Consider the following 22,769-nt stretch of genomic DNA (forward strand, 5'->3'; position numbering starts at 1 on the left):
CGGTAGAGATACCTTAGTACAGTTAGAAATGTATAGAGTAGTATGGTCCATGTACGAGTAGTTAGCCAATCTAGATGCAATAAGCAGGGATATATCAGCTTTAGGATTGTCTGTGTGAATGTGCACCATGCGGAGGGTGGGTGTTGTATTAGATAGCTCGGGTTTAAAGTTAAACAAATGTGAGTAAAGCCTCTTGTAATCACCTAGGTGAGTGAACCTTCATTTGACAATAACCTTCATCACCCGTGATGCACTCACGTTTTTTCGCGGCATTAAAAAAAAAATCACAACTAACACAACTAACAGTGTTCAGCACATTCCGTTACGTGGTTCTGGAATACATAAAAGTAAAACAAACACACAAATAGTATGACATTTAGTATTACAATATCCCCCCCCACCCCCCCCCCCTGCACTCCTATGATCCTATGGTTTTAATGCAGAGAATCGAGATATAATATTAGGACTTGTAATAGGAATGGAGAGAGGTCAAACATACAAATCTACAACCAAGCAGACACTTCTCAAATGATATATATATATATTATGATGATCCATTTACTCAACATATTGGTAATTTCATTACATTCATATTGTCTACATACCCGAATGCTGACGCCAGTGAACTGCTCCACAGATGGGACTGGAGGCTGGGAGGTGCCTGCGGTTCGATCTCCATCCGCATCACAAGCTCCCTCACTATCCTCCTGGCTAGATGCTCCTTCAACATCCCCTTTCTTCATAATAAGTGTCGCTTTCCCACCTGGCACAAGCTTCTGGAAAACCTCACTGAAGTACTTGGACACCTGTCCAAACAAGATAAAATTGTCCAAGCTATCTCAGTTAGCAAAGGTTAATGTCGGTTGAATCAAATACAAAATAAAAAACAATCTCAACAGACTCACTTGCTTGAAGGTAAGCTGTATGGCCTCATACTTGCGGAGCTCAAGCACATTCATCAGCTCCATGATTGACTTGTACCCGCGATCGAGCTCTTCCTGCCTTTTCATGAGCTTCTCCTTCTGCTCCGAAAAATTCACAAACTGGTCAAGCGCTTTCTTATTCACATGGCCGTACTTTTTCAGCTCCTGATTGCAATGTTCCAGCTTTTTGAAGAGCTAAGTGTGCGAAAGAAAGAGAAAAGGGATGTTCAAATGAGGAAAGGTAGAAATGTTCATATTTTAGTACAAAACATCTTACACAAGATCATTTACAATCATTTTTATCATTTTTAGTGCATATTTTTAAAATCATTTTTAGGATGATATTTTATCATTTTATCAGTTTATCATTTTAGCTAGATCATAATTTTTAGTGCATGATCTGCCAGCAACCCTCTTCTGGTGAAACTGCCAAAATCAAGACTCTCTGCTCATCTTCACTCTTTCATTCCTCTTTTCTCCCCCCTCTGGAACAAACTCCCCCACTCCCTTCAATACCACTCCTCCCTCCAGGTCATTAAAACAGCTGTTCACCACCATCTCTTATCTTACCCCATCCAAAACCTTGATCTTTTGTACCTCCGTTAATTTCACCCCAGATCCACATTTTTTGAAATATCGACTTCTTTCCTTGAAGTCCTAGCTGTTGATGTTGTGTCCATGTGTTTTATACCTCTCCACCCCCAACCTCCTCTTCCCAAGCCCTCTCCCTCCCACAGATCTTCCAATGTCCCTGTTCTCTACTGTTGTACTTGTGTGCTTCCCTCTCTTCCCCAATCTTGTCTCCTGCTCCCTTTATTATATGTTTTTTTACGTGTCCGTTTTTTTTGTCATTAATGTTAGTTAGCTCTTACACGAGCCTCAATCTTGTACACACACAAAAAAAACAAAAAAACAAAACAAGTATGGGTATCAACATTATGACCGACTCGTGACGACCTCTTCATTACCTGTTTGAGTGACAAGTTCTGGTATTTCTCAAAGGCATCTTGAGGAAGAGAGCCGAGTTCCCTAATTTTCTTCATATATTCCTCTTTCTTCTTCAGCAGCATGCTCTGCCTGTTGGTCATTTTCTCCAGCTCCTTCACATCATGGTTGATGGCATCGACCTGTTCCTTCTCATGGTTCTTAAACTGATCAGTGTTGCGCTGGACGTCCTTGACCTCACCTTCCAGTTTGTCCGTCAGAGAATCAAGTTCTGCAAGTTGTGAGAAAATGCAAGGTGCATGAGATAGCAACAGAAAAAGGGGAAATGAAAACTTCATGATTGTAAGACTGAAGTAATGAAGAAAAGTGAACAAGTAGTGCAGACCATCCGAACGTTCCAGAGTCTCCTTAATCCTGCGCTTGATGTGCTCCAGTTCAGAGTTTGTCGTAGTAAGAGATGTGTTGCTTTCAGTTTCCCGCAGCTCACCAAGCTCCTGCAAGGAATAATTACGAAGAGAAAAACGAAGGCACGATGTCGTTAAATGAGACCAGGGTAGGAACGGAGTGAAAACATGAAGAAAAAGCAAGATGGCGAGGAAAGAGAAAGTAGTGGGCAGGTACTCTTACAGACTCCACTTGGTCGTATCTTTTGCGCAGGTTTTCATTGAGGTATGTCTCCAGACGATTCATTACACTGCCATACTTTATCCGCTCATTTAGGAGCTGTCGGTTATCCTGCAATGAGAGTTATTAAAGGTTTATCCATCTTGAGTGACTGAATCAACGTTAAACTTTGCGATATATTCAATCAAATTGCTGGTTTTGAGAGAATATTTTTGTAAACTAAATTTTAAACTGTGTAAATTTGGTATCGACACAATTCCTGGCTGTTCTCTCGCCATTTCAAAAGTGAATGTAGAGCTTTGCCCACATGTGCAGCTTTTCAAAGGCAGAGTGGGAAGCAGCCGCCGTAAACGGGAGACAGATGAATGCACAGACAGACACCACGGTTCGCAGTATATAGAAGATTAGCACATGACGGCAAGAGCAAAGGCCAGTTCCAGTGCGGTTGTGCAGTAGTTTGGTAACAATTGCAGTGGTGCACAAATGTTGCGCAACCTAAAAGTGGGTTACGCGAAATTATTCAGGTAACCCATTCGGATATTTTCCTCGTTAATTTTTTTTTTTCCCCATGTGCTAAGCAAAAGGCAGGGTTAAGCAATTTGTTCACTCTGTCTATCTATCAGTTTGTCTGCAGATGTCAGTCTATAATCGAGGAACTACATAAATCAAATTGAATTTTATATTTTGAACAATTTAGAACACGAATCGGAAACTAACCTGTAGTTTAGCAGTAATTTGGCTCCGAATTTGGCAAATTGTACGTAATCTCGTCCTGAGCGCACATGCACAGAGAGGATTAAGGTAATATTTTTACTCTGTTTGCCTGTCTGGCAGTCAAACAAAATTGAAAATCATTCTAAACAGCAAACTTACTGTTTTTAGACATGTCATAAAGGACACAAACAACAGCCACAAAAAACAAATATAAAGTGTTAAATAAGGTGGTGTAAAAGACGGTGCATCAATGGCAGTAAACTTCCGAAGCCTTCTTTGCACTTTCAAAAACATTTTATTATGCAGTACTAGGATAAAATATTACGGCATTTCACAAACTTTGTGCTTCTGTTCACACAAGGCACGGTCACCATGTAACCTTTTTTTTTTGTATGCCCAGCATCTGCATGAAAAAAAAGTGGAAGCTAGTTAAGGAGTCCCAGGTTCTGGTTGTAACGGGATTCATTCCTAATAGTGTGTGGAATATTTTAAAAGTTTGCTAGGAATGTCTTTTGACAGCTTAATCGTCACTATTGTGCTGTCAAAGGACATTCCGACCAATCAAATTTCCACTTGTCGTCTCCACATTGGGGAATATCAACATTCAGAATAAAATTGCGGCTCGAAGGAAATATTGATCGTGCTTAGAAACGCAAAGCAAAGAGTGGAAGAGTCCCTTCTCATGTCCTTTTTCTCAAGATTGCATGGGATAAGTTGTTCTATGAACTCTCTAGTTTGCGGTTTTCACCAAACATGATCGCTAGGCCCAATTGATTTTTCACCCTTTTTGGAAAGAATGACAAATGCATTTCCTGGCACGCTGACTGCATAACTGATGCACGAACCAAGCAATTGTTCGCACAATTTGTGCAACCGTGAATTGTCAGCACACGACGGTACAAATGCTCACACTCACGATTCGTTTGGAAGATCCTCTTACACAGATTTCCGTTATTCAATTACCAGTTGCAGACTTCGGATCTCATCATTGAGAGCATCCACCCTGCGTTGGTCCTCCAAAGTGAGCTGCGACAGCAAATCTGTTCCTAACTCTGCCTTTAGAGACTCGCGTGTCGACTCCATGGCCTTAAGGCTCGCCTCCAGGCTCTGAAGACTCCGTTGCTACTCGTGGAAGATGGGACAAAGGTGAACAAGGATGGGAAAGGAGGAGTGAGGAGATGACAACAAGGCACAGGATTTCAAAACTCTCAAAATATCATGGATGACTCAAGTACCAAATCACTTGCAAAGCAAAGTTGAATATTTGCCCTGAAACCCTCATGACACCAGCTGAGAAAACACACAATGCTTTGGACATCTCACCAAATCTTGCTAATACTGTACTTCTGGTTCTACTGTCTCAGCTGATATACCCATTACATCAACTTAAGGACCATTACAGAAGAGAGAGTCAAATAGTCCTCGAGCCAACCGGCCATATTTTGAAGTGAATGCTCCGGCGGGGGGAGTAATTCTCATTATGATTTTCCATTAGACCAATGTCTCAAGTGTCAGAAAAGGTGTGATGGACATCTGAGAACGGTAGCTTAGTGCCCGGATGGACGCCATCTTTGAAACCACCCAGCTCGAAAATGCCCATTTTGTGGGGTACATTGTTGCACGTGTATCTGGACTTCTATACTAGCTATCGATGTGCGGTTGACGACTAAATATACGTCCGATGTGTACCGTCTAAAGAAAAAATAATATGAAGCATTTTGTTTTAGATTAATTATTATAAAAATCAATTATCGAAAAAAAATCATATATTTTTCAATATTTTATTATTAGACTTGTACTTTTTTTAGTGAAACAACACTGGTATAATTTTCCAAATTATGCATTGTGCTACACCGTTTATCTGTCTATAAAAATAACTCAAAAACTAAAACATATCATCCACCACGAGTTTACACAAAAAATATATGAAAAGGCATGCACTTTCCACAAACCGAAACTATGTCAGTTGGAATTTCCCGCCGATAATCAACCCACAGAACCCAGTGCCGAAAGTGACGTCAGTCTATTCTATATCTATATTCTATATTCTATATCTCAGTCTGAGATTTGTTGCGGTGACCTGATTAATTATCTGAGGGGGGGGGGGGGGGGGGGGGTGGGTGGCTTAAGAACTAAAAGTGAACATGTTAGATGGCGCCACATACAACTCTATTATAGAGTTGTATTGTGGCGCCATCTAACATGTTCACTGACTTGGATGAGTATGTCTATGTAAGCTGGCGAGCTTTTCGGATATCGGAGTAATCTAACGTCAGTCTTTTTGTTCTTTCAGCTGAGATGGCCGGTGTCGAGGCGAAACGGGCGAAGATTGAACCTGAGTCCGGAACGTGCATCCTGTGCAGCAAGAAGTCGCCACTCTCTGAACTAAGCAAGGCAGCGGGCAACAGTTCTTGGAAGACATTGTGTGACGCAGCCGCAGTTAGAAACTTTTATCCAATTCTAAAGCTAGTCCAAGAAGGCGCAGTTGAACTTCCTAATATTCCAATATTATACCATAGGGCTTGTAGATCAGACTTCACTCACAAAAACCACCTAGCTACTTTGACCAATGCAGCTAGAAGTTCTTCAGTTGATACTGGCGATGCGGTGCGACGGCGATCATCACGGGAAGAGACAGGATCAACTTCAACGGTCTACGATGATAAATGCATTTTTTGCCAGCGTGCTTCAAAATTCATAAAAGGCAGTCGTACCCGTGAAACAGTTGTCTTGGCTGTTGAACTTCGAGCAGATAAGACAATAAGAGATGCTGCGACAGCTCGCAATGATGAGAGAGTTTTGGCATTGACTACACGAGATATGGTTGCAGCTGAGGCTCACTACCACTTCTCCTGCTATAGAAACTACACACGGCCCCAAAAACCTCAAGTAGAAACTGACATTGAAGATAATATCGAGAAAAAAGAAATGATACGATGTATATTCAATTTCATTCGCACTGACTTGTTCTTGAACCCGAGGATTGTTCCAATAGTTGATGTTGCAACAGATATCCTGTCTTCAGATACATTTTCAGTTGATGTTCGTGACTCCATCAAGAAGAATCTGCAGCGCACATTACAAAGAGAGTTTGGAGAATCGCTCATCTTCTTCAATGTGAAACACCGTGTATACTTGATGCCCGATAATCTGACAAAGCGAGAGATTGCTGCAGAGTGCGTAAACCTGAAAGCAGAAGTGAAAGCATTTGAACGAACGGACGGTGAAAGTAACATTGTGCGTGCAGCTACTTCACTGCGACACCAGATCAAAGATGCTCATTACAATGAACGTTGGCCGCCTCAGCCAGCAGAACTCACTTCAGATTACGTGAAGATACCAGATTCTCTTCGTGTATTTCTGCATACTTTGATTTGCGGGAGTGGGGGTAGCTCTGCGCGTGCCGACACACTGGTATGGTCGATGGCTCAAGATATCATCAATGCTGTACACCGGGGTACCATCAGAACATCGAAGCATGTCCTACTTCCGTGGGTCATGAAAACGCTCACCGGTAATACAGAGGTCATCAGAATATTGAATCGACTCGGGCACGGATGTTCGTACACAGTACACAGGCTACTGCACTGAGGCAACTACGAGAAACTATCCTTGTGAATGGCAGCGACACATCTCACGCCAAGCACCCTGACTTGTCTACTTCTCGCATCAAACGTGATGAGTCTGGCGTCACAGCTATCTGTGATCTACTGGAAAATGACTGGACCAATCCATTCGCCGATGATCCGTCATGTCTTCTCAGTATATCTACCGGAGCGGCTGCGAGGGAGGACGTTTCTAATGACCTACTCAACACCCTGCAAAAGGGGGAAGCGGCGTATCAAAGCTTCCAGAAACGTCTTGAAGAGGGAACAGGCTTTCATGACACATTGAACAAGCTAAACTTGAAGACCTTTGGTAAGATCAAGCAGAAAGTTGTGAAGGGCACAAACAAGGAGATCGTCCTGAGAGCTGACAGACAACTGTTTGCCACCATGATACTCATCGCCAAGACAAGGAACCTCGACATGCAACTTGTCCTTTGTCACCCACTAGGGCCGTTACCATGGTCTTTGGCAAACGTTGATGGGTCAATGAAAAAAACGAACAAAGCTGCACTTGCGAAACACATGGAAGGTCTTGTGGAACCAGCCGAGAACGTTGACAAGCGAAGTGCAACAATAATTGATGCGATGGCTCTCATACAAAAGATGCATGGCGAGAACGACACGTTCGAAGAACTATCTGACCGCATCCTTGCTGCAGCGCTTCACGCTGGTCAAGGCAGTGAGCGCATCGATGTTGTCTTTGACACATACACAGAAGAATCCATCAAAGCAGCTGAGCGTGTGAACCGCGGTTCAAATGAAGGCATCAGTTTCAGCGAGATCAGACCCGCACACAAAATCATGAACTGGCGGCGTCTCCTTGCTTGCAGCCAGACAAAGGAGAAACTGGTTGTGTTTCTGGCGGAGTCGTGGAAACATGAAACAAATCGCGAAAAGCTAGGCAACAGAACACTGTATGTCACCTGTGGTGAAAAATGTCTGGTACTGACCCGCGATAGGTGGAAGTTGGTGCAAGCACTCGAATGTAGCCACGAGGAAGCAGACACGCGTATGTTTCTCCACGCAAAGCATGCCGCTACCCACTACAAGACGATCATCTTAGTGGCAGATGACACCGACGTTCTGATCATCAGTCTTCATCTCAGCAGAACCATCGATAGTCAGATCTTCATCAGACGAGGAACAAAGGTTCGAGTCAGAATGATCGATGTTGGAAAGTTGGCTGCGGTATTGGGGTCTGGAGTTTGCAGTGCATTGCCAGGGCTTCATGCATGGAGCGGGTGTGACACTGTGAGTGCTCTGGCTAGCCAAGGAAAGATAAAGGCTTTGAAGCTTGTGCAAGCGAATGAGCTGTATCTTCAAGCATTCACAGATCTGGGATCTTCGTGGAATGTACCAACAGACGTCTTCAATAGCATTCAGGCCTTCACGTGTCAGCTGTACGCCAAGAACACGAAGATCGTCGGTGTTAATTCGCTCCGTTATCACATGTTCTGTGCAAAGAAGGGCCAGATCGAATCTGGACAATTGCCGCCTTGTGAAGACTCCTTGATGCAGCATACGCTTAGGGCCAACTATCAGGCGGCTATCTGGCGACGCAGCCTTGAAAACCTACCAGACGTCCCAACACCATCAGCAGGACATGGTTGGGAACTCGATGATGGCGGTTCGCTCACAATCCGATGGATGGCGGGTCTACCAGCTCCAGATGTCGTCTTGAATCTCATCTCATGCACATGCAGAAGGACGTGTCGACCGTCAGATTGCTCCTGCATACTGAATGGGTTGAAGTGCACTGTTGTGTGTAAGCTGCAGGGATGCTCCAACATGGTGCAGGATGATGCTATCGTGGCTCAGGATGCCAATGACTCTGATGGCGACTCTGATGATTAACTTTGTGTGCACTGTATATTGTATAGCATATGTTGTTCTCTATTATAATGCAGGCCAAATTGCCTGAAAATCTTTATAGACAGATAAACGGTTTAGCAAAATGTATAATTTGGAAGATCATACCGGTGTTATTTGACTAAAACATGACATGTTCAATGATACCTCCGCTTGCTTATTAGGAATATACATCGTATGGTGTTAAAATCAGCTCCATACGTCTTTCCAAACTCTAGTAATGAATAATTAATATAATTGGCGGCCATTTTGAAATCCAAGATGGCCCCCAAAGTGCAGATTTCCTATGTAACAATTTCCGCCTGCTTATTAGATATCGTATGGTGTTAAAATCCTCTCCGTACGACATTCCTAACTTGCGTTATCGTCAGAATAGATAATGCCAGCGGCGGCCTAAGTCATTTTATGCCTCTTTACATTTATTTGTTGTAAACTCGTGGTGGATGATATGTTTTAGTTTTTGAGTTATTTTTATAGACAGATAAACGGTGTAGCACAATGCATAATTTGGAAAATCATACCAGTGTTGTTTCACTAAAAAAAGTACAAGTCTAATAATAAAATATTGAAAAATATATGATTTTTTTTCGATAATTGATTTTTATAATAATTAATCTAAAACAAAATGCTTCATATTATTTTTTATTTAGACGGTACACATCGGACGTATATTTAGTCGTCAACCGCACATCGATAGCTAGTATAGAAGTCCAGATACACGTGCAACAATGTACCCCACCAAATGGGCATTTTCGAGCTGGGTGGTTTCAAAGATGGCGTCCATCCGGGCACTAAGCTACCGTTCTCAGATGTCCATCACACCTTTTCTGACACTTGAGACATTGGTCTAATGGAAAATCATAATGAGAATTACTCCCCCCGCCGGAGCATTACTTTTGGTCTGGCTCAAGGACTAAAATTGTTATCCTTAATCTTATCAACATTTCCAAGTGTTTATGTGCTTGTTTGCACGTTTGTTTGTACGCTCTTTTGTTGGAGGTCAAATCTCTACTCTATTAAGATAACTATTAAGTTATCTATTAATATTATTTATTAAATTATTAAGTTATTAAGATATCTATTAATATTTATTATTAAATCTATTAGGATATTAAGATAACTAGCAACGGTACCCGCCCCACAGGCGGGGCTTCATATGGGAGGCCCAAATGAAAAGGCAAAATATCAGAAGGCTTTTTTTATATTTTAAACGATTCATATAAACATCCGTTGAATCATATCACGTGCAAATCACCAAAATCTAAACAGTACATGGCGCCCATTTTGAAAAGAGATTGAATTCTGTAAAACGGAAGGGGCCGCTACACGTCTTTCTCAGTCGCACGTTTATGTGTGAAGAGTGTGCACCGAATCTGTAACACGGAAGCGGCCGCTCCACCTGTTTCTCAGTCGCTTTGCACACGCTGCCGTGTTTCTTCGGAGCCGCACGTATATATAGGAAGAGTTCGTCAGGAGTCGATCTACTCTCTCCTGGTACGTAGAATGAATGAATGAATGAATGAATGATCGTTTTAAGGCCATTTTCCCCGCTAGAGCGGGGGTTAGCCTGCTAATTATTCTTTAAATGTATGACTGTGCACCGGATGGTGCTTTTTGCATATTGGTGCTTATTGGTGCAGGTGGTATCGGTGCAGTGCATGCCTTTCCTCTTTTCAAAAGTTCTTCTTTTGTTTCCCAAAAGACAGGTCCTGGGTTCGCGTGTAAATACCAAACTAGTGTCTTTGTAAATAATGCTCCCCACCGTCAATGTGTAGTTTGAAAATTAATTCCGCAAACGGTTATTCTGTGGGTGTGAGTCTGCTAGATAGAATGCAACGCAGCAGGCGGGACATAGTTGTTTTAAAATATCGCACTCGGGGTGAAGTTAATAGCAGAGGGTTACCACACCTGAGTGTCACACTAAGTTAAAGTTCTGTCGGGCCGGGACGGCCCTGGAGGTAATGAGGGTGCAGTGTTGTGGTTTTTTTAGAACCCTCCACTTTGTAAATATTGTAATAATCCCTTATAAATAATCCCCTGTAAATATTCCCATTTTTGTGTAAGGTCAAAGGTCGCACCCTAGTTAGGTCATATTGCAACACATAGGACACCATAGGCTCTTCTTTAGTTATTTCATTAGTATGTGTTCCAGTTAAGGATCTGTTTCCAATAGTTGAATCTGCGTTGTATTAATCAAATAACCTAGGCCCCTTCAATTACCCCCAATCTCTCTCTCTCTCCAAAGTGCCAGTAGCACCTACAGTCGGGGTTTGTCCCTCCCAATGCTCTCACGTGATTTTATTAGCAGCGTTTGCTGCACAAAACGCCATTAGACATGTGCTCATCTTGGAGAAGAAGGGCGGAGCGCCGGGAGGAGGCGTGGCCCCCTGTCAACTGGCTGTCAAAGGTGGAGCCAAGGAGCCCTCATCAACCAATCAGGGCCGAGGCCAGCTCACCGGTAGGCGGATCCAAAAGGCAAGCGGCTTGATACGCGAGTGGGCAATATAAGCGGGTGCGTGGGACTACTTCAAGAGATGAGCCAGGGAGAGATAAGGAGTCAAACCTAAAGAGGTGCCCGGGAGAACGACTCGAACAGATGAGAAAGGAGTCCTTGCTTGCCGTTGTCACGGACCATTGGAGGCGCACAGCTGGCCGAAGGCTAAGGGACAATTTATTATGTACGCCGCAACCCAGTCTATCCCCCCGCGATATAATTGTCCGCTCACGTTAAACGCCACGCGAAGCTGCCGGCCGCTCGTGCCGCGGTACAAGTGAACACCCGGAGCGTGGACCGGAGCGCGAGGTCGGAGCCGGACCTCACCGCCTATCATCGACGCCTACCTACCACCTGCCCGGACCCTTCTCTTCCTTCCCACCACCACCACCTTTTCGTGTAAATGTGTTTGTTCCGTCCTGGGAGTGAGAATATAAGAGTGTATAAGGTTGCCCAGTGTCCTTTTATTTCCTCCTTTTGTATATTCTTCCTCTTTCGTTTCCTCTTCATTAATGTACAATAAATTCTGTGTTCTTCCTTCACCTATCTGATTTCTTCTCATCCGATCGCTTTCGTCCTGTCCCCAATTGAATATACGTTTGCACTCAGGCAAAGCTCAGGATCGGGTTAGTTTCATTGCTAACGGCTCGGATTTCGGACTGCTAACCGCTCGGCAAACTCCATCTTGTCCGGGTCCGAGCTGGGAATTATATCCCTGCTTTGCGGAGAGGTTGGCAAAGGTATCTGGGAACTCGTTGACCAGTCACCCTGGTCAATCTCAACCCCGCAAAGGAGCGTGTAATTTCCAGGAACGGAGGATCGGCCAGTGTAAAAGACAAGGGGATTCCCCCGCCCCCCCTTGGTAAGGGGAGAGCCGACCCCCGGTTCCGCAACAATTGGTAAAATAAACAGTATTTGTAGAATTTCAACAAAAGCCACATCACTGTTCATATCGGTAAATATTATTCCATCATGTTTGGAAAAACTGGAAAATTGGAAAAACAATATAGCCTATTTTACTCCAGGGGGTCCCAGGATTACCCAACCAAAATATCGTTGTGATCACGGTACCTGCGAATAGACAGACGGACATTTGGTGAATTATAGTAAGATAATCTTTCAATAATAAGGAAGTCTGTGAAAAAGGACTTGCACACTTTCACGGCTGAACCGTAGCACAGAGAGGCGCCAAATTGTGGGTGAAGGTATTTTAGAATCTGGGTAAGGCTTTAAGCTACCACACGTTGGCCTTGACATCCGTTTTGACGCAAAAGGCCGCTATAAAGTGTATATTGAGATGTGGGGTCAGGTAGTGCTGCCGCCAGCCCGCAGGCAAAAGGCAACCGCCATGAGGCCAATAACGCCAGAGCTTTTCAATGTCCAACATGTCCTGAAACCACCGCTGGGAAAAATTCAGCCAGTTAAGCAGCATTGGGTATCCCTCCTCCCCCCCACCCAACTCCCACCGGGCAGTGCCGGGTGTCCTCCTCTCCCTCATCGTTTTACAATGCAGCCCATCTCCAATCACACTTGCACAGTTGGCAATTTGCTCGGGGTAGACGAGGCATAAACTTCCTAGTTCTGGGTTTGCTCCAAGTGAAAACAAGTGAGTAAAATGACATTCACTTGGAGCAAAACCAGAACGAGGGAGTTTATGCCTCATCTACCCCGAGCAAATTGCCCACTGGTTAAGGGTGGAGATAGTTTGTGCTATATCCAAACACCATGGTACCCATTTACAGAAGCCCAGGCCAGAATGATCCCGCAGGTACGGAGGAAATCTTTGTTTGGTTCAGAATCAGCTAATGCACAACTCCGATTGGTTGAGACATGCAAGAGGCAAGTGAACAATACAAACGGGGTTGAGACATGCAAGAGGCAAGTGAACAATACAAACAGACTACCCTGCCACATTGATTAGTACAAAAGAAAAACAAAATGTCAAGCTTCACTCTTGAGCATTGTTTTTTTTGCTAATGAACAACACCTATATAAGAGCTTCCAATGCAAATAAACTGTTGTTGACTTTTCAAGATAGCACACACCTTGGGCATGAAGGTTTTCTCCAGCTGCTGCTGCTTCTCCTTCAACATCTTCATTTCAGAAATGATGCTGTCTCTGGATGCCTTGAACTTTCGTTGCTGAGTCTCCATCTGCTGGTTCTGATTCATCAGTTGGTCAATCTCATTGTTGATTTGTACAGCAGGCCAGTTAAGTTTACACCTTTTGCAACAGATGTTTAAAAAAATATTGTCGCGTCCCCGGGGTTAACACCGCAAGAGGATGAATGACCGAAACGAGCTTTAACTCCGAGGCGTATTTCGAACTTGGTGGGATTGTCTTTTCGCGCGCGTGGGAAGGTTCAAAGTCTTACCTTACCTGATCGGACGGCCGACACTGGGCTAATCCGAACCCACAAACAAAGAAACGAAACAAGACAAGAAATTGAAATTCAACAACTAATGATTGAATGAAAATAAATGCAAAGACAATAAAAATGCTGAGGTAAAAACTGTTTCCTAATTGAGACGTCTCCATTCAGACTCATATACAAACAAGGGGGAAACGAAAGTAAAAAAAATAAATTATTTGGTAATCAGCCGGCACTCAGCTTTGCGTCCCCAAATGGCTGGTAAGGCTTGCTGCTGGTCATTCGTTGCCTCCAAACCACCACGTGCACGAAATGGCGCAGAGTCGCGCTACTCAATGTCCCAACGTGAGGTACTTCTTGCGATGCCGACTGTCCTGAACCTCTCTTGTTCAGTCTCTTTGCACACTGCACAGGCGCACATGAGCCAAAGATGCGCCACTGCCCGCGAACAAGCCAGAACAAAGAGAAAAAGCGACCGACTCCAACAACTGCCGAGAGAGAGAGAGAGGGAGAGACAGAGACAGAGACAGAGACAGAGACAGAGAGAGAGAGAGAGAGAGAGAGAGAGAGAGAGAGAGAGAGAGAGAGACAGAGAGACAGAGAGACAGACAGAGAGAGACAGACAGAGAGAGACAGACAGAGAGAGACAGACAGAGAGACAGACAGAGAGAGACAGAGACACAGACAGAGAGACACAGACAGAGAGACACAGACAGACAGAGACAGACAGAGAGACAGACAGAGAGAGAGCGAGACGGCGTCTTTTTCCTTCCCCAGCTCTCGAATGTTCGACACCTGATGCCACACTGTCCAATCACTGAGCGCTACTCAATCATCCCATCGTGCCTCCACCAATCACGAAGGCCGGGGCGTGGCCTCCTCGCCACGAGTCGCCGGGGGGGCGGAGTATAGTTTTTGTTTGGGAATGGTCGGATGACGTCGTCCCCTTGCCGATCGGTAAATTCTGTTTGTCGGCCCTGGCGGTATTGTGAGCGCATGAGTCCCATTACAGTGCTATCATTGTTTTACTGAGCCCTCAATTTCCGAGCTGGCCGAATGTAATAAAACCGAAGGGAAGACCACAGGAGGAAAATTACACACTGGGGAATTAATCTTTAAGTCCGAGAATTAATTAGCACAAAGCCATGTCCCTTATGGTGACATGCAAATGCTCTTAACCGGACAGACGGCCTACTTGCATACATCGAGATGGCTTCTTTGCGGCATACGAAGCATTCTAAACTACACATTTCTAACTTTCCTAAGGTATTTCATTGTTTGCCCCCACAAACGTAACAATATTAAATTATACAGAACTTAACACCAAAAATTTAAAATGAGTAAATTGCAATTTGAAGGTAAAAAATATTTAATCTACACCGATTTATAAAGGAAAGGACAAATAAAAACACCATGAAGACAACCGATAGATGAAGAAGCACCGAATAACCCATCAAATTACTCAATCAGAAATAAAGGGCAGAAAGCAAGAGTGAAAGGATATTTTCAATGTTACGCCGCAGGTTGTCGTTTAGTCGTGATTCCAACTCATTGAGTTCTGCCTCAGCTTTCTTCGCCTCCTTTTGAAGCTCCAAGCGAGACTTCCGTGCATCATAGTACCCACCCGTAAGAGCGCCGCGGTGGCTCACCTGATCACCTACACAAAAGGTACAATCCATCTCATTTATCTGAGTACGATCTCAACATCAAAATTCAGATGGAGGAGAAATCAGAAAAGGTAGAGAAGATGAAAAGGAGGCACCTTCAAGTGTGATGCAATCGAGGTTGAATGCACGTGCGAGCTGTGTGGAGACGTCCATGTTGCGACAGATGAGGGTCTTGCCAAACACATGTTTAAACGCTTTGGCAAAGTAGGTCTCAAAAGTCATCTTGCTTATCATTGGGATGGCATCCTTTAGGAATGAACACACAAACGTCACTCACATTTGGCCTTTTAATCAATGTGACACATTGGCAGAATCTCAAAAAATAGAAGTAATGATAGAAAGAAGAAGGGGGAGATTATTCTTTATGAAACCACCAGATTCAAAGAAAACTAGAACGGCACTCGGTAGTGAGCATACCTCTGCAAGGCTGAACAGTTTACGTTTTGTATCCCACTGATAGGCCGGATCTGGATTCGGACCTGAACCAAAATCTAATCGGCTTGTTCTCGTCACTTAACCAACTCATCCACCAAGTGTTGCCATAACTCATCCACAACTTTTTGAAATACCATGCTATTTATTGTTTTAGCCCCATCTTTCGATGGTGAAGAAAATTCTCGTATCCAGATTCGGATCTTCACTAAAATTGAATCAATTTGTCCTCGTCACACAGACACACCCAGCTGTCTACCAAGTTTCGTTTGAATCTGTCCACAACTTTTTGAGGTATCGTGCTATTTATCGTTTTTGGCCCTATCTCCCAATGGTGATCTCTATAATATTTCTGGTATCCAGATTCGGATCTTCACCAAAATCGAATCATTTCGTCCTTGTCACACAATTTCTGTCCAGCTGTTCACCAAATTTCGTCTGAATCCATCCACAACTTTTTGAGATATCCTGTTCACAGACAGACAGATGTGAAAGCACAACATACATATACCTTTAGTGATAGAGGTAACAAAGCTCAAAGCTTGAGAGGGGGTAAAAAAAAAAACTGAAATAATATTGTGTGCACAAAGCTTTTCTCTCCCCACCATTGTACCAATGGGCCGTGGTCCCAATATACCGTAGTTGAACAGTTATTGGTCGAATTTGAAACCGTGTACTGGAAAATGGGAAATCTGATGCTTTTATGCCTTCCTATCTCTAAACAGTCCAATGGCAGGAAAATAATACATCCCCATACGAGCGATTTCAATAACTTTTAATAACAAAAATTGATAATAATAAAAACGCGGGAACAGGATCTGAAGGAGGTACAGTCAGCAGTGACTTTACAGCGCGTAGCAGGCTCGTGCTTCATGAGAGAGGTGGTTTCCACTTTCCCATTGAAACCCTCCCGTCAAAATACCGTATACCGTACCCAAAAAAATACCGTACCCAATCTTCCTGTTCTTCCCACATAATTCTCATGCCAACTCTCACTGCTTATGAAGTATATGCGCTCGCAGCGTTCATACTTTTATATTCTGCTAGCAGGGCAGAGTTTAGCTCCTCTGCTGTGGCTTGTTTGAATGCCCTTCGTAAGTAGTCCCACAAATTCCATGCCAGTTGGAGCAGGCACAATGGAATTGCATGGTTCGATAGTAGATTTTGAGTCATGGTGAGTAAGGAGGGGGTGGGGAGAGTATTTGGGCAATCACAGACTTGCAGTTCAATGTGATCACAGACTTGCAGGACTCCATGTAGCTCTAACATTTATTTGATTAACAAGCGACCTCATACGTGTAACCACACAGCCCTGCTCCGCAAAGGAATAGCGAAGAGCACAAACTTCGGGGAAGTGGGTGGGGAGGGGGGGAATGGGGAGGGGGAGGTGGAGCAGGGGAGAGGTTGGGTTGGTGACCTTGCCCAAGTAATTAAGTGATAGGTAGACTGTGTTGTCAGGGGAGAAGAATAGGAAGATGAACATGAAGAAGAAAAAGTAGTAAGTCCCAAAAATCAGTTGTATTCCGAATATTTTGCATGGCAAAACCGGGGCAGCATACCATGCTGTCGGGATACATCGTGTCCCGAACATCCAACTTGTTCAGCGGCAGAAATGTTACCTCACCAGGAAGATTCTGTTTGTTAAACTCCATCAAGATCTTGGTGCTAACCTCGTCAGAGTCAACAATGTGATAGAAGAGCCTGGTGAAGACATTTATAAAACACAATTTCTCAAAAGATCCTTCAGCCATTTGCTCAAGTCAGTTGATAAGCCAGACATATATGCATCTCCTAAAGGAAAGCTGGATTAAAATAGCCATTATTCTAAAACAAGGTTTCGAGAAACAAGAAATAAAAAACAAAAGCCAAGAGAAACTAGAACGGGCACTCGGTAGAGCGCATACCTTCGCCGCAGCTATGGTAAAAATACGATTTTGACCTTTTCGTGACCTTGACCTTGACCTTTGACCCGATTGCTCCCAAAATCTAATCAAATGTATCCCGTATAATAACCAATCATCCCACCAAATTTCATGCAATTCGGTTGAATACTTTTTGAGTTATGCGAATAACATACACACACACACACAGACATACAAATAAATACACAGCGATCAAAACATAACCTTCCGCTTTTGCGAAGGTAATCAAATCATAATGATACTATAAGAGTTTATCGATCACCTTACCCCGCCACAGTCTTGAGAAACAAGGTCATGGGCGGAGTATGCGAACAGCAAATTTGATTGGTCGTGATGACGAAAGAATGACTTGGCTAAAGATGGTCGAAGAAGAAATGCGGGCAAGGAGGTTAACAAGGGGAGATGCAGAAAATAGGGCAAAATGGAGAAGATTGTCATGGGGACCGCAAGGCTAACCCCCGCTCTAGCAGGGAAAATGGCCTTAAAATGCCTGTTGTTGTTTGTTGTTGTTGCTGCATGTGTCCTTAATGACATCCTTAGAAACAGTTGGTTTCCTGTTTGGAATGATTTTCAATTCTGTATCCTTGCCAGACAGGCAGGTAGAGTAAAATGATTATGTCACTCCTCTCTGCGCATATGAGGTCAGGACGAATTCAGATCCAAAGCAGTGCAAAGTACAGGTTTGTTTATTTTGCGATTCACGTTCCGATTTGTGTTCAAAATATAATATTCAACTGAAATGAAGTTGCTCTTCGATCATAAACAGACGTTTGTAGACAGAAGGACTCCCGCCTTTCACTTCACATGCGTGGGGGTAATATATAAATATAGATTATACCTGTTTCCAGCAGTAACTTCCACGCAGGTGTAGAAGGCAGCCTCACACTCAAAGTTGTTCATGACGATACCATGGTATCCACTCATTACGTGTTGGTTGATACCTCGACGACGAAAGTATTCCAATACTTTGCTGATGCTGTCAATTCCATTCAGGATGGCCTGGAAACATAGAACAGATCACATTATTCACATTACTATGTGGCTCAGCAGAGACGTAGTCTGCAGGTCATTTTGGATAACTGGAGTGAAAAATGGCTGTAATGATGAAAAATAAGGCAGATGAGCCGCATAGATAAAAGGCTGTAAGCAATTGGGTCGAAACCAGGAATGGGAAGAAAGGGTCATATACAGAAGAAAAATTAGTAAAAGAGGGGTTGATTGTTTTTTTAATTGAGGTTTGCCCTAAACATGGTGGAGAGCTACTAAATATGAAGGGCTACAAAACAAAAAGAAGCGAGAAAAAAAAAACTGGAAAAACCTTCATGTAGTCCTGAAACAAGGAAGCCTATTCACAGGACAACTGTGCAGGAGGGGGTAACTAGGCTCGGCAGCAAAATAAATTTTCCTACTCCCATTGGGTGTTTTTTTAGGAGACACCATATCCATACTGGAAGGCCATTGGCTCCTGAAGGGAGCTCATCCGCCCTTTGTAAGGCGTTGTTTTTAATCCTGCCAGGGTGTCACAGACTCCCACCAAACTAGCAAAACCAGTGAGGGGTGTCGGTTTAATCGCAGACAACCCGACCATGCGGGGCAGATAGCACTGGGGGGAAGAGGGGGTGGGTGGGGGGGGGGGGGGGGGAGGGGGGGTTACATGTTATCAGTGGCAGATCCAAAAGACTAACCTGACCTAAGGGAATGGCTGGGTGAACAGACTCGTGCAAGCTAACGTACCTTTCCAGTGGCTGCACGCAGGTGCTGCTGCTTCTTTTCTAGATCATCACGCTTTGCAGCAGACGACCCCTGTTGGGCATTCTCTTCCCTCCACAGAAAGCTGGCGAGTCAAGATTGAAAACAAATAAGGAACACAACATATGCTTAGCCTCCACAGACATGGTGCCTGTATCATGTTGGCACATCCTTCAATTAGTGCTGCACACGGTGAGTGAGGTCAAGCTGACATACATCAGAAAGGTACGACCTGCCAGTCCAACTCAATCTAAAAGTTGCTCACATGACGTCATGCTCAATGCATCCATAACTGACAGATTCTCTGCAAAGGCATAAGGGTGAGGCATTGTCAACTTCAGTCAATGTAACCAATGTGGTTATGTTGACTTGACAATGCCTCACATGTAGACCAACAAAGGAAATCAGACAATGATGTTAATAAGTAGACAGTGTAATGATGTCTGCCTCGTAGTTATTTACTGGTCGTAGCAATGTGGACAGCAAGCTCCTGTGCGTAAAAGTCTCATCTCGGCACGGACAGATCCAGGCACAAGATGAGAGGCAAGGCATAACGGTGCTGCTTCATAATATAGTACTTCCGGAATTAGGTACAGACTTCTGTCTCAGTTTGCCCAATGAACAACACAATTCTCCTATGAAAGCTACACAATCACACGATGTGATACAATAAACCTACTAGGTATTACCCTAACATCAAATTTATCCTGGAATCCACACATTACACAAATATCTAAGTTTGTCTCAAAGAAACTGGGAGTCCTGTTCAGATGTTGAAGATTCTTCTCCTCTGAACAATTGCTTCAACTATATAAAGGATTGATTCGGCCTTGAATGGAGTACTGCTCCAACATCTGGGGAGGTTCTAGCTCCACATACTTACTGGACAGAATTGAATCCAAAGTAATCCGACTTATCAACTCTCCCAATCTGACCTCAAAACTCGAGCAGCTCGAATTATGAAGCAAAATTGGCTCTCTTTATCTTTTCTCCAGATATTTCTTCAGTTACTGCTCCCAAGAACTTGCTGTTTGTGTACCTCCGCCATTAGCGAGACCACGGAATACTCGACAAGCCACTACATCGCATGATTATTGTGTGGCCATTGACAACTCAAGTGTGGCCTGTAATGTTTGTTTCTTCCCCATCACTGCCAAACTATGGAACTCTTTACCTTCTCATGTTTTTCCAAACACGACCTTCCCCTTTTCAAAAAGCAGATTTTTTACTTCCTCAGAAACTCTTAGACTATTCTCTCTTTCTTCACTTTTCTCTATCAATGCAGCCCTTTTATTTAAGGCCTGGCCTCGTTGAGGACTATATAGTCCGTGACTAGAGCCTTCAGCATAAATAATAATAAATAAAAAAATTGTTGCATTCCACAGAGAATGTAGTTTATAGTTTCTCACTCACTTTCTTTCACTTTGCAGTTCGTCCCTCTTGTTCTTCACCTCCACGTACTTCTTTTCCAACTCCTCAATCCTCGTCTTCATATCATTTAAATCCTGCTCCATTTTCTGCAGAGGAACACATGACGAAGGTAGAGAACAATCGATTTTGCAAAAAAATGCTTTTGCCTTAGCAGGCAGGGTGTACGAACTATTGCAATTGTAGATAAAAATGTCTCCTTCAAGTACACATCCCATTGCAATTTCTTAACATTAAATGGACTGAAACTGCAATATAAAAGGAGCTCAGTCTCGGTGTGACTGTGTGCGTCCGTCCATCAACAATTGTCCACAAGGGGATTTATACACCGTACATATGCTCGCCATCAATTCTGATCGCCATATTTTGCCATCAATCAGATACTAGGCAATCTGTAAACAGTGCGATATAGTTTAGTAAGGTGGGGGATAGATGGGCCGGTTTAAATTTACACTAAAAAAAACAACAACTCTTCTTCCATCTTCTTCTTTACTTATAATATTGCCGAGTGTCAGTCAATCCCGTTTCTCATATCGATTATATTCAGAAAGCAACGACTTGCAATATTCAACACCGAAAAAATAATTATTTCCAAATTTCCATTTTATTCATACAACAGTGATATATCGCACTATCAAACAGTATTTCTGATTATAAACCGCCTTATAAAGCATCACAAAGCAGATCACTCTCCTTGCAATACAGGTGAGAAAAGGATACGAACAAAAAAGCAGCTGATATTTCAATAATTTATTCGCATGATTTTTAATGGGTGAAAGTTAATTTTTATTTATTTGCTCTTAAAACCTGTCGGTCAAAAAACTATACCATCTATTTATTATGTAAACAAAAATGGTAGAATTTCCCTCTTCCTCTGCACCACTGTATTTGCCATAAGCGAGGGGTGGCAGACTGATGTGACTTGGTGCTCCATGGAGCGGAGGATGCACATGACCTCAAAAATTCCTCTCACATGCATACGTAAATCTATCTCTAAGATTGGTATTTTCGTCAGCGAAGTGATAGGTCTTGTATTTCAGTAAAAAAAACTGGACATGATTCGACATCGCGACGTTGACCGATATGCCTCTGCCCACATTAAGTATTTGCTTACTCTATAGACTGAAAACCTCAGACCATTTGATTTGACCTCAATACCTTATCTGTACATATGTATCGTGGTACATGTACTTACTTTAGTTCAAATTCCTACCTCAATAACATCATCTGACATGACCGCTTGATGCTAAAATCTAATCGCTTCATCTTTGCATAATAATATATACTTGTATCAAGTTTGGTCAAAATCCCATCACTGGTTCACAATATATCACAGTAACAGGATTCTACCCAACATAACCTCTGATCTTTGAAATCATAATCTAATCAGTTAATCTTTACATCATCATACATACTTGTACCAAATTTAACTTAGACCCCTTCAGCCATTCTTATGCTATCGTGGTAACGAAAACCTATCACGGATGCACGGATAACGCAAAAACATAATACAATGCCTTCGGCAACTTTGTAAGCAGAGGCATAAAAACATAAAGGATATAATTATATAATGTGATGTTGTGAGGCTGTAATACTTACACTGGATTGCTCCAAACTACGCTCCTTGTTTGCCTCCGACTCCTCCAAATCTTTCTTTATACTAGCGATCTGTCTCTTCTTGTCACTGACCGCAAGGTCGAGGGACTTCAACTCCTTCTTGATCCACTTATCTCGCTCCTCTTTGGTAGTGAACTGGCTACCACGGCCCTGTTTTGCGTACAAGTCCGTACGTTCCTGTGTCGCCTGGGTCAATCTGAGGGAGGATCCCAGGTATTGGGAGAAAAAGAAAGTATTATTTATTTTTTTGGAAAGCGGGAGAGTGCATAAATCAGTGAATATAGAAAAGCAGATGCAAAAAAATATTAAAAACAAGAAAAAGCAACCAAAGATTGCAGACCCTCGCCAAGACATGTTTTTAGTGATTTTAAGGCTTTTGTGTTAAAACAAACATCGTGGCCGAACC

General features: G+C 43.2%; 1 protein-coding gene across 1 annotated transcript in view; it reads right to left on the reverse strand.

Annotated features, from left to right (window-relative positions):
* SMC3 (structural maintenance of chromosomes 3) overlaps positions 1-22,556 on the reverse strand; it is a 33,900-nt gene extending 11,344 nt beyond the window's left edge. Inside the window, exons 1-14 of the mRNA XM_078769228.1 lie at positions 22,346-22,556; positions 20,732-20,835; positions 19,304-19,403; positions 18,408-18,568; positions 17,207-17,348; positions 15,311-15,461; positions 15,053-15,205; positions 13,223-13,374; positions 4,170-4,328; positions 2,496-2,603; positions 2,254-2,362; positions 1,892-2,139; positions 906-1,118; positions 606-806 (exon numbers count right to left, since the gene is read on the reverse strand). Of these exons, the coding sequence (XP_078625354.1) occupies positions 606-806; positions 906-1,118; positions 1,892-2,139; positions 2,254-2,362; positions 2,496-2,603; positions 4,170-4,328; positions 13,223-13,374; positions 15,053-15,205; positions 15,311-15,461; positions 17,207-17,348; positions 18,408-18,568; positions 19,304-19,403; positions 20,732-20,832 (1,998 nt within the window). The 5' untranslated portion in view covers positions 20,833-20,835; positions 22,346-22,556. The remainder of the gene's footprint in view (positions 1-605; positions 807-905; positions 1,119-1,891; positions 2,140-2,253; positions 2,363-2,495; positions 2,604-4,169; positions 4,329-13,222; positions 13,375-15,052; positions 15,206-15,310; positions 15,462-17,206; positions 17,349-18,407; positions 18,569-19,303; positions 19,404-20,731; positions 20,836-22,345) is intronic.
* Positions 22,557-22,769: the final 213 nt, after the last annotated feature.

Source organism: Myxine glutinosa, unplaced genomic scaffold (assembly GCF_964187855.1).
Source record: "Myxine glutinosa unplaced genomic scaffold, kmMyxGlut1.1 SCAFFOLD_1727, whole genome shotgun sequence".
Taxonomy (NCBI): domain Eukaryota; kingdom Metazoa; phylum Chordata; class Myxini; order Myxiniformes; family Myxinidae; genus Myxine; species Myxine glutinosa.